The sequence below is a fragment of the Parus major genome, chromosome 24 (genome assembly GCF_001522545.3).
Source record: "Parus major isolate Abel chromosome 24, Parus_major1.1, whole genome shotgun sequence".
Taxonomy (NCBI): Eukaryota; Metazoa; Chordata; class Aves; order Passeriformes; family Paridae; genus Parus; species Parus major.
In genome coordinates this window covers 6,515,111-6,528,085 of record NC_031792.1, presented here as the reverse complement: position 1 = coordinate 6,528,085, position 12,975 = coordinate 6,515,111, and the positions used below count along the sequence as shown (strand labels likewise).

General features: G+C 44.3%; 1 protein-coding gene across 1 annotated transcript in view; it reads right to left on the bottom strand.

The window, feature by feature from the left end:
• Positions 1–1,245: 1,245 nt before the first annotated feature.
• The window catches only part of BARX2 (BARX homeobox 2), a 32,578-nt gene continuing 20,848 nt past the window's right edge, over positions 1,246–12,975 (bottom strand). The window contains exons 2-4 of the mRNA XM_015649553.3: positions 4,802–5,099; positions 2,313–2,397; positions 1,246–1,542 (exon numbers count right to left, since the gene is read on the bottom strand). Of these exons, the coding sequence (XP_015505039.1) occupies positions 1,285–1,542; positions 2,313–2,397; positions 4,802–5,099 (641 nt within the window). The 3' untranslated portion in view covers positions 1,246–1,284. The remainder of the gene's footprint in view (positions 1,543–2,312; positions 2,398–4,801; positions 5,100–12,975) is intronic.

Genomic DNA, 12,975 nt, shown 5'->3' with positions numbered 1-12,975 from the left:
AGTGCCCTTGTTCTGACACATTCATCCAGTGACAAGATGGCATTTACAACACCCTCAACTCCCTTAGCAAGTGCCACAAATAATTTACATGGAGATTGTTCTGCAGTGATGTTAAGGAAAATCTGATGATTTCCATTTCCTCCAGATTTTGCTGGAATAGAAAAACCTATTCCAGAAAAGCCCCTGCCTGATATTCTGAAATGAGAATCTGTGGAAGAGAAACAATAGCAACAACTGTTTGATTTATGTATTTTATTTTTAATTAAAAAATAAATGTTATCTTAATACATCTCTTGCAGCCTTTGGGCAAAATGCACCCTTAACAAGACTCTATGAAACATGATGCACATCTTTTCTTGGCACATATCTTAAACAAATGCCAACTTCCTGCAGCAACTTTGGAAATCCATCGTTTTCCCCAAACCCTGAAAACATTTAACAATTCATTTAAAAAATCCCTACAAAAATCAGAAGTGGGCCCAAAGCAAAAGTCCCAGATCCAAGCACCCAAAAGCTTTTGGAGCAGACTTATATCCAAATGCTCATCTCATTCCAGGTTTTATCCCACATCACTGCAAATTCACAGACACAAACTACCCAAGTAGAGGCAATTGGAGCTGACCCAGGTATGGATCTCCCTTTGGAAGCTTTGATCTTAACTGGGCCAAAGCAAAACTGGGCCATTTCCTAAAATTGTTTAAGTCAGGCCCATCCCTAACAGAATTAAGTGCTGGTTACACGAGGAAATGGTGCTTGCTGTCAGAGCCCCCATTCCTCGGCTATCCCTGATCTGAGCCCAGGCCAAGCTCTTTGTCCACTGCAACCACACGAGGCAGGGATTAAGCCAAGTGAACACTGACCCTCCAACACAGCCACACACTTGCCTCCCACTGCTTGGGAGAGCCCCAGGCTTCTCAAAGAGCTGTCTTGGGGTTCTAGGCGTGGTTTTCCCTGGAAACATGTCCTGGCCCCGACCCTCTCTTCAGGAAGGCTCAGGCACCTGCCAGAGGAACAGGCTGACACCATTCCCACAGGATGTCTTTGTTCCACCTGGCCCATGATGGCTGATTTCCAAAGGCACAAAGTGACCAATCCTTAGATTTATACACAAGGTCTACATACATATATGTATGTATGTATGTGTGTATATATATATATATATATATGTACACACACACACCATTACATACATATTTAAATATATATACATATATATATATTTGGCTTTGATTTTTCTCTTTTATCTTTTTTTTTTCTCTTCTTTTCCCCTTCTTTCTTTCCCTTTTAACTTAATGGTAATGGTGTAGTCACCTCTGAGGAAGGCTCTGGTATATGTTCTGGAGACTTCTCTGTCTCCAACAGAACTCCTGGGTTCTCCTCTGTTAGTTTTTGCTCCTCATTGGCTTGAGATCCCTCCCATGCCTGACTCTGAGCCTGGCTGTTCATTTTCTCCTCTGCTTCAATCTCCTCTGAGGTGGGAATGGAGTTTTTCTTTGGACGGCCTTTGGGCTTCGTTGGAGCTTCCTGTCCACCCTTCAACACCTGGAGCAAAGAGATGAACTGTTAGGATTCTGAACTCTGCTGGTCTCAGACACCCTGTTCCTATGCCTAATTCCCTTTCTTCACACCATTCCTGCAGCAACAAGACACCCCAGCCAAGGATCTACATCCAAGCTAATGCCAAATTTGTTAGAAGTGACAGTAACTTCTGCAGGTGCCACATACATCCAAAGGAACAGCCTAGAACTGCACCTCCTCTCCCAAACCAGAAAACATGGACACCTCCACTAGAGAATGTCACAGCATCATGTTCCCACCAGCATTTATTGTGTGTCTGTCCTTTATAAAAAAGCATTTTAACTGGAAAAGGACCATGAAGATGAGAATAAGTGAAAGGTGAAAGGAAGATATGAGAAGCAAAAATTAATGATATCAGCTCTCAAAACTGCTCTGTTTCCACAGAGCAAGTCTTTTTTGTCTATGCACAAAACCAATCCCAGAAGCACTGAGATCACACGAATGCCAATAATGCAGAAGGAGGTATTTTGGTCCTTCCCTCAGTTCTATCCTCATTTCTTTCAACCCTTTGCTTTGTTCTCCTCCTACTGCCTTTGGTCCCCTCTAGCTCACCACATATGCTGAAGTATGAACACTTAAAAAAAAAATAAAATACCATCTCTGTGAAAAATGATCAGGAATAAAACAAAGTTTGGTATAAATAGACACAAGTCACTCCACTATGTTCAGCTTCCAAATCTGTTCTTTGCAATCAGTTTTTAAAAGTGATGGAGAAATGACAAGGACCCACTCACCATTTTCTTCCACTTCATCCTACGGTTCTGGTACCACGTCTTCACCTGGAGCTGAGTCAGCCCCAAGGATTGGGCTAAGTCAAGCCTGGGAGACAAACCACACAACAAAGTGAGTTTACAGAAGTCAAGAGGAGCTCAGGTGCCAGGTCTAGGCAGTCCAACACTGTTTGAGCATTCAGCAGTGTCTCTGATCAGTTGTCTCAACAGACACACCAAAGTGATAAAGCCTGTGAATTTAGGCTGCAAAGACAGATGCTCCTATGGAAGATGCAGGTGTTTGCAAGCTCTCTTTTCTAGAAGTGGCAGGGTTTGTCTGCCCTCTTCGAGACATGAACCTGCTGCACTCCAACTGCTGATGCTCCATGTTTATCCATGAATTAGGAGCTACTGGTACATCATATCCGTGAAAAACAGGTTACTGGTCTGAAATAAACATGTAGGAACAGACACCCAGCATCAGCTATTCTTTGAATCATGTTTCTCCTTCACTACTTTCAGAATGGGGATTGTGGCACTTTCCCATTTCTCATGGAGTAGTAGTACATCTAAATCTATTAATTTCGAATACATTCTGCTATTTAGGCAATTTATGCTTCTAAGTGGATTTATTTTTTTGTATGTTTAGCTGCAGGGTATATGTGGCAGACAGCCCATAATCCTGATTCATCCTCCACAAATCTCCAACTCATGCAAGTTCATGTGAACCCATTCATTATTTCTATATTAAAGCCCAGGATATGAAGCAAATGCAGCTTAGAGTAGCTCCTGATCCTTTCCCACAGGTGATAGCACCACGCATCTGGCAGTTTTGTAATGGAGTTGCACAAGGGATGGAGTTGGAAATCCTCAGCCATGCCAGGAAAGTGCCCCTCAGAGTCATGCAGGTCCTGCAGGTGGGACAGCTCCAACTCAGAGCCACATTCCACAGTATTTTGCATTCTGTGACTTTTTGGCAAATATCTCCTTGCCTTTGGACGGCTGAACCCTTCTGTCAAGGCCAAATTTTTCATAATAAAACCTTTGTTACAGCTGGGCTCCTTGGGCAACCAGACTTATATTTGTAAACACCCACATACCCCACACCATTTCTCTGTGCTCCACCTCACTCTCAATGATTCATGCTTCTCCCCCACTCTGGATTCACTCTGCACCTGCAGGCTTGTTCTGCCACTACATCACATCTGAAGCCATTGATCTAAGACACCATTACTGTTAAGAGTAGAACACATCAGAGTCATTACCCTGATATAATGTCCTCCCACACTATGGATAAACCAGGGGTTTCAGCTGCCCTCCCAGCACTACAATCTCCTATCCAGGCCAAAAGCTGCAGAAGTGAACATGGACCACAATCCACTGCTTTGCCATGTTTCCAGCCAGGAGTTGACAGAGAGAAGCTTGGCTTAGCCAACCATTCATGCCTTGGTGCACATGTCTGGTAACACTTGGATTACCTGCAACCAGCTGTCATCTATTGCCACATACCACAGTGCAACCAGCACTGCCTAGAAACCCAAGGAAACAAACAGAGGGGAAATGGTACATGGGCAGGAATTGCTCATCAGCCTCAATGGAGTCAAGGAACAGTCATGCAAGATTATTAATTACCAGCCTTGAGTGCTTCAGCAAAGCGTCAACCACCTGGTGATATGAAGGCTATGAGGAGTCAGTGCAGGCACAGCAGGAATTCCAAAACTCCATGAGGCAGGTTGGCTACAGGCAGGTGTTTTGGTCTTGTGTCAATTTGGTGACAGGCAGTAGGAGCAGAAAAGGCCATCTTCAGAATCAATGTAAATATTGGGACACTGCCCTCTGTGGAGTGACGGGATTGATACTTTTCAAACCTTCTCCACGTTTACAAACTTCCTAGGAATTGGAGAGATCATTTTTCCATAATTTAAATTTGCAGAGTAAGATTCAAAGCCCTTAAAAAAGCTGGAATCTCTCTTAGTTTGGTTTGCCCATGTGGTACCAAGTAGTGCCTAAGAACTTGCCTGTGCCTTTGCAAGGCAGCTTTCAACTCCAGGCTCTGCTTTCCAAGCTTATGGACGGGCCACCACCTTCCCACTGAATTGCTGCCGAAGGTGCTAGGTGAAAGCCAGCTCAGGAGCAGCTGAAGGTACCATGAACACACAGCCATGAACCAGCAGATCCCAGGGGAAGACAGGCTCCATCCTTCTTCAAGTGTGCAGCAGGAGTGGGAAAGGCAGAGATCCTCCTTCTTTGAGGAGATCTCTAAGCCTGGAGACCTGCTCCCAAGCATGTGTATCGTCATCTGACATTTACATACCTTTTATCACCTTTGATACCAGGAAAAGTAGCCTTGAATTTGCATCAGGTTACTTAACCATGGCTGCAGCCAATGGTAGAGGCAACTCAGTGGAGCCAGAGGCAGCACCTAGCCAGGGTATGTTCAATGTGGAACAGCTGAGCAGGGCTGGAGCATCCCTTTTGCTCATCCCTATTCCTGGTGTGAGCAACCAACCTACCTGTCAGGGGTGGAGAGGTACTTCTGTTTCTGGAATTTCTTCTCCAGGCCCATGAGCTGGATCTCGGTGAAGATGGTCCTGCTCCGGCGTGGCTTCTTTGAGCGCGGTGGGGGCTGCTCCGCCTCAGACTCGCTGCTGCCCTGGGCCTCAGGGGGGGAAACCTCGGTGCCCACGGCCCCCAGGCAGGGCTGGGGGGGCAGCAGCCGGGAACTGCCAGCAGCCGGGACCAGCTGGGGTAGCACGGGCGGCTGCCGGGTGATGACAGAGATGAGAGGATACGCCCGTAGAGAAGGGGAGCCTGGCAGGGAGGAAGCAGAGGTGGATGAAGGTCAGTTCAGTGCTGACGTGTTTGAGTAATGGGAGTGCTGGGGAGAGGAGGGAGACAGGAACAGCTTTCCTGGCTCTGCCATTTTGCTTGCTAAAGGACCACAGGCAAGAATATTCCCCTCTTTGGACCTCTTCTTTCTCCCACATTGCACAACATTTCTTGGGCTGGGGAACCCTAACCCTAAGACAGGGAAAGGAAAGACTGCCTTTCCACTCCTTTTTTAGGAGCTATTATAACAATTGAAATCATCTGTCTAATTACCACAGGATTAAACTCCACGGAAAAGATGAAATATATCCCAATTCTGTTCCCAACTTTGTTTCTCTGGGAAACTAGGACAGGGTTCACTTGAGATAGTCACTTCCCCTCCCCCTGCAGGTAACAGACAACAGAGTCCAGTTCACAACTCATTCCATCCCCTAGTAGACAACTACATCAGAACCACTTTCATCCTCCACTGCCCACACTGATCCTGCTGACCATGCAGGAAGATGATGATGATGATCCCAAGAGTTCTTCACTGACCGAACTCTGCATCTTACACCAACCAGTTGATACCAGCCCTAAAAACAAACCAGTTCTGCTCCAATCTTTACAGGTCAGGGCTGTTCTGGGATGACAAATCCAAACATTCCCAAACACTGGAAGAAGTTCTGATCCATGTCAGGCCTTCTGATTTACAGCTATAGCAAATTCCTGCTCAGCCTTAGCCCCAGGAAATCGAATGTTCCTTTAAAGTTTGGGCAGGGAAATTGAGCTACATACGGGAAACGTAAACTCACTGTAAGATATACAACTTGCAGAGTCTTGGGCAAGTCACTTTCTTGCTCTGTACCTCATTTTACCTCATTTGCAAGATGGAAACAATCTTCCTTACCTACACCGCTGGTGGTAAAACATGGATTAAAATTTAATGTACACAAAGTATTCGGAGATCTTTAGATAAATGGGACTGTGGAAAGGAACATATTACACCAGCGGGCCTGATTGTGAAACCCTTTGCATGAATCACCACTAATGAAAATAATGATCTCTAGACCTCAATTAGTGTGTTGGGGTGAGTAACTCCACACAGCGGAAGAAAGTAGTTGCCAGCCTGGCCTGCTAATGACCCGTATTTCTCAGCCCTCTCCGCAGCTGTAGGGCTGTGATCACAGGAACCAGGTCCTAGGTGAGCTGGGTACATCAAAGAACATCACAGGTTGATCGTTGCTTCTCTCCTCAACCACAGCAAGTTGTGCAAAATCCAGCCACTTACAAAGCAAGCTTGGGAAACTAGTCAAAATCCTAAATCCCAACAGACTGGGACATAAGGATAGCTGTAACTATAGACCGGGGCTTAGGCAGACTTGGGCTTCAGTCTTGCTTTCTCCTTCACACCTCTGCAACACTAAAAATCAAAATATTTTCATTATATGTAAAGCTTTCCACTTAAACCACCACAGAAGCACTTGAGAGATGAGATCAGAATTGCCAAGCTAACCTTTAATTTGTGTCAAGCTTTATCTACCTTTTCTTTCTGTGGATTTTTCCAGCTGAGGACTGTGCTGATCTACCGAGTAACCTGGTGGAAAGTCTGCCTTAATTTACAACTTCAGTGGCTGTTCAAAGATCATAAATTAGGACAAAATATGCTGTCCTTTGCCTTGCACCACTGTCCTTTGCTTTACACATTAGATCTGTGCTGGTATTTATGCACCCTCTGACATCACACAGCTACACAGAAGGTAAAGCAGATACTGCTCCCATAACCTATGTCCTCCTTGACAACCCACTACTGTTCATTTCTGACTCTTGCTGACAAGAACTTGCTGACCTACCTGTAGAACAGATGATTTTTTTCTCTTTCAGCCGAATTTGCCCAAAAATCATCCCTTCTTGCCTCCTCAAAGGGTGTCTCCATTTCTAGAGTCCTATGCAGGAGCATTGAGGCCACCTCCACCACGAGAGGTGTTCCTGGGTGTGCCATGAGATTTGTGAGGACATCATGTGTTGATGTTTTCATTTGCAGCAGTCCTGGGACTAAGCCCAAGTACACAACTGCTCTTGGTCATTCAGAGTCCAAGAGGCTCCTTGGATCCCAGTTCTACCCTGTTCTGAATAAGGAGACTTAAGCTTAAGCTTACTCCAGAAAGGAGTGGATCCAGTCTTACTACATCCCCTTATCTCACTGCTATAGGGTCCTGATTCAACTCTACCCATCACAGAGCTCCTGCTCCTCTACAGGTTCATCCACCCATAGCCCATTCCTGTCCTCACTCTTGGGTGGCTTTTGGCACCAGATCATTGATAAATCAATAATTTTGTACCTTCATGGATTTCCAGCAGGGATTTTCATAAAGCACAAAATTACTCATGAATAATAAATCACCAGAGCTCAGAAACCCCTGCAAGGCTCCAGGTGACTGACACCTCTGGATGAAAGGATTTTTACAATGAACTCTCTTCAATTGAGGTCAGAAAAGTTATTTGATATCAGAGCAACCAGGGATATTTGCTTTCCTATATGGCATGGCAGCAGCACATGGGAGTGCTTGAAGGAGGGGAGGATAATTACAATTGTCCCAGAGCTTAAGATTTACCTTCATCAAACAGAGAAAACTCTCTTCAGGTTATTTTTCAAATAGTGAGGTAAGATTAGGATTAAAGGAACTCCTTTTCAAGATCAGCAGCAAGGCCTTGGCTATTTTTGCAGGGTACAACAGTGGTTATTAGAGAAGCAGATGACACCGAAGCTGTTTGGGTCTGGAGTTGCTGAGCACCTGAATGAGGGGATACATTTTCCAAAATTCTCAACAGCCAGCAGCTGTGCCCTGGTCAAACAGAAAAGCTCAGCACATGCTTATTTTTGGTGCCCACGTCAGGACACAAATTTATTTATGGCCCTTCTGAAACCATGGTCCTGCTTCTGCGCAAATCATGGTTCACAACTGCCAAGCTGATTCTAGTCCCAGGTGCTGAACAGATTTGTGAGGCTGTTGACACTGAGTGTCGAGTATGTTTATTATTTGTGCTCGTAAAAGTAACCTTTGTTTATAGTTTGACACTAACAGTGTGACACTGCTTTTAGAAACCATTGTAAATAATGAAAGCATCATGATCAGCTGAGCTTATACAAGACTGGTCTGCTTTGTGCCCTCAGCCTCAGAATGTTTGTGGCATGGCGTAAAGAGTAAGGATGGAATCTAGGAACAACATGGGGGTCAAGGCTGCAGATATTTTTTGTTGGGAAATCTAAAGGCCAGAAAGGGGGCAATGCTTTAGCAGCCCGTTGCATATAGAGCAAACCAGAAATAACTGACCCCTACATTGCATGAGCCAGCTTTCAGTTCCCAGAGAAAAAAGCCCGAGTTCAGTGTCCTGCTCTGGATCCAGTTATCTCAAAGTTCAAAGCAGCTGAAGCTGAGCCAGTCCATAGTCTCTAGGTACACTGTTAACATGATTCCCCTTAAACTATCCATACAGGGCTCACCCTAATAAAGCCTTGCTTTCCAAGCACCACGAAATCTGATGCGAGATCTAAACTTCACATCCCCCAGAGTTCAAAGGTACTTCTAGACTGACATGGTATTGTAAGAACAGAATAATTTCCTAATCTTCAACAAATTAAATGCTGGCAAGCAGCTCTTGTCTGCTCAGCACTGTTGTGACATGCTCTGTCTCCCGAACTGGGATGAATGGGAGTGAAGAGCTCTTTCTTTCCATACCTGCCTTTCACAATGGTTCCACTGAACACGTTCTCACCTGCATTGTTGTGTGAGCACTTTTTCTGACCCACTGCTCTTTTATACATGAAAACCCAAAAGCTGCCCACATAAACCAGCAAATAAGGAATTTGTTACTCTAGAAACACACCTAAAGCATTTTACTATTTCCATCTAAAACTGTCAAGAGGTCCCACACTCCAGTGGTGAAACCACCAGTGGTTTAGGGCTCAGGAGGTCTCACTGCTCTTCACAGGGACAGTGGTCTCTTACTATGTGGTTTTCTACAGAAAAGTCACAGTTTTATCTACTAGAATAATCTTAACCACCTCAAAGCCTAGGGTATTTTCAGGCTCATTCTGCTTCTGAATACTTCCTAAATATTTGGGAATAAGTATAATCCCATACTTCATACCATGCACAACTGAAGGAGAGCTGCCTAAACAACAGATTTTTTCCTGTAGTTCTTTTTTAAGGATTTGAATAATCTCAATTTCAAGCAGCAAGAAAGCTCTTATTTCTGTCCACCCCAAAAACATCTGGCCACTCTTGCTAAAACTAACCAAGGGTTAAAAATAAAAGACATTGGATCTCCAGAGCATTTTCAATGATCTGAAAACATTTTGCTTTGCTATTTAAATCTGCATTGGCAGCCACTGTACAGTGAATAACAGATCTGCAGTATGCACTGCCCACATCACCTTGGCATGAATTGGCTTATGCAAGCCACACAGATGTAGGAGAGCTCTTGACTCCTGTTTCCTAATTATATGTCAGATATTTCTGCAAAAAATGTATCATGGTTTGATGTATCCAAAGATTTTTTTGTCATTTGTTTTTCTTTTCAGCAGCAAGAAGATGTTACATCAAGAAGACCAACCTGAAGCCTTCTCCACTCATCTTCTGGGATGTTTCTAATAAATTTCTTCTAAACTTCTGACCACTACCTAAGACACAGTGCATACACCACCATTGCACCACATCACTTTGCAGAAGTTGTAATTAAAAATAAAGACTTGAAACAAATATTTTCCCTTTATATACCCCCTCCTCCTCTCCTCCTTGGCTTAATTTCAACCCCAGCAGACACAGAGCAGAAGAAAGAGAAAAGGGAAAGCACTAATTAGTTGCACAGTTTGACTGCCGGCAATGGAAGAACAGTTTTCCTCCCAGGCAAACTCAGTTTCCAAATGTTATTTTGGAAAGCAAGAAAGAAAAAGGAAGGAAAGATTTATGGATTAGCTCCTCTTGGCAGGTCAGCCCTGCTCAAAGGCAGAATGATTCTCACTCATAATGGGCTGCAGCAAAAGGTAAATAATAAAAGAAAATTAATTTACGACTAAGGAAGGTCTATAAATCTCTCATCTCCTGAGTGTCAAAACAAAGGGAACCAAAAAGGACTTGAGTTCATTTAGGAAAGAACTGGATTTTGCTGAAGGAGCAGGCAGTCTCCTGACAGGAATAAGCAAACCCTGAGTAAAGCAAGGAAAACAAAAGAAGCACGGAAACATTGAAAATTAATTGAAGCACACACAGTTTCTTTAGTGGGGAGAACATTACATCGAATTTTTTCACCACAGATCCCAAAAAGCAGAGATTTTCCAACCATACCAATTCCATGGATCTCAGCTAGACTTTACCACCGCATCCAGAGCTGAGCAGGGATCTGGTACAATCCAGGATGTCGATGTGGCCCAGGAGCCAAGTGCTTAAAGACAACAGCCAGCTAACCAGTGTGCACTGCACGACACACAACATCCCCTCAGTCAGAGTGGGACTTTGCCTTATGGTTACCAAACCTTCCAAAAGCTGACTAGAGACAAAACCTGACCCTTGTACAAGGGCTCTGCTCCTCTGCTGAGCTTCCTCAGGCAGCACATGGACCTGCAGCACCTCTCTTATCCATTAGAAGTCCCACTGAGGGCAGGAAAGTAATTCTTGCACTCAGGTTAGACCTTATCTCATCTATTTTTGATGACATCAGATTTAAACCTTCTCTGCTCCATCTATTTCGGGCTCAGGCATTGAGAAGTTCCCCAGACATGGAAGACTCTGTCTTATTAACTGTTAGAAGGCATTAGGTTCTTCCCAAGACCAATGCTGTGCTCCACCAAGGACCCTGATACGGACATGAAGGCAAGAGGAAAGGGAAGAACAGCAACAGGTTTTGGATGTGCCTGAAAAATTCACTTCCTCTCAGGAATAGGTGCTTAGGAGAGGGTTGAGGGGAATTGCCAGGTCTATCAGACTTCCTTGATCCAGCCCTTTCCAAGGTGCCTGGCCCACTGAGTACTGTCATGAACACTTGAATCCCAAGTTTAAAAAATTACCTGGGTGATGCTTCTGCTATGCAGCACGGTGGGAACAGATCCTTCTATCTCCAGAATGGGAAGCAGCAGAGCCATGCCAGGGGATGGCTGCTCCTGAGCCAATTATGGCCTGGGCAGAAGTGGGCTAATGAGGCTGTGATCACTGTGCTGGCAGTTTGGCACTTCCCAACAGTGAGTCCATGTATATGCTTGGAGCAGCCCTTGGAACATCCTGGCACAGACAGTCCTTCAGAGTTGGAAATCCAGGCATGGCAACAAAGACTCCCTAAGCTGTGCCTGAGCAAGGCAATAGAACCTAGAGGTGGTACCTAAGTATGGAATTAGTTGTTTCAGCACCCCTCTCAAACAAGGCTTGGCCAGAAAGCTGGAGACAGGTAATTTGTCAGAAACCCTCTGTATCAACCAGTTCAGGCATTGATTCTCTTCTCATCCTTTGTAGTCTTTCTGTAAGACAATCCTCAGATACTCTTTTACATTTCCCATACCTCTTTTAGTATTGGAAGAGCTGGAAAACCTGCAGATAATCCTCTGAGCCTTTACAAGTGCCATAGCTCAGCTCTAGAAGCAGATTTTTCTGTGACTCTTACATATTAAATGGGGATCCTGGAACTAGGAGTGTTTGAAAACACTCTCCGTTGTCATTCTTCTTCTCCAGCACCTCAAAACTCAGTGACAGAGTTGGCCCTGTATTGGGAGAGGAGAATTGTCTTGGTTTGGTTTCTTTTTCTACCTGCTCTCTTTCTTTGGATACTTGTGGAAATCAGTTGTAGCCATGCTAGAGCTAAAGTCTCTGCACAAGAGCAGAGGTGAAGGACACTTCTGGGACATTCTGAAAGCTTCTAAAAATAGTCCCAAGACTCGGATCAAATGCACAGAGACAAAATTTCCATAGGAATAGTGTCACGGAAGCAACAGGAAGGCAGAGCAATCAACCCTGAAATCTTAAGTGCAGAGCTGGAACACTAACAGACACTGCTGGTACTCTAAAATAGCACCAGTGAGGTTCCTTGCAGTAAAGTTTAACTGCTCCTCAACTAAAGACTGCAGGTACATTGACACTAGATTCTTCTGTTCCTTCAATGAACTCTATTAATTTGACAAGGACAACAAGTCTTGCAAACATTAAATGCAACTCAGCAACACAGCAAAAAATATAGCAAATGGCTACTCTTCATTGTGGAAAAATCCAGACCTAACTGATGTCCATGGCAAAATGCCCATCAGCTTCAGTGGAGCCAGGATTTCACCCACATGTGCCCACAGAAAGAAAACAGAAGACAAAACAAGAGAAAGGAAATTAGTGCAGCTAATTTTAGCACAGTTAAAATCCTTTTTTTAGGCATTCTGACTGAAAGCCAGTTCTTCAGGAGTTTATACCTCTGTATGAGTCAAGTGGGAATGGAAGAAAAAATTGGCATCTGATCAAATAAATTTTTGACCTCAAATTTTCAGCTGGGAGAAAACCTGGAGTCATGTTTAACCTTCCCTAAGAAGAATCCCTAAAACAGAATCACTAGATTGGAAGAGACCTTCAAGATCATTGAGAACCATCCCTTTTCTCTTCCATCACTTTTTTTGTGGGGGAGCAGGTTTTCAGCTAAATCTGTTGCAAACAAAAGCACTGATGTTGGTGATGGTTGACTTAAAAGATAATCCTCCCCAGAGCATCTCTCACTCTGCAAATCCCAGTACAAGTCCCCAGGAATGACTGGAGCTAGACACAGCTCCAGCTTCTGTTCTCTGTGGTCTGGGACACTTGGAGCTGTGGCTGAGTTCAGGCCAATTTCAAAGCCACACGAGAAATTTTCTCAG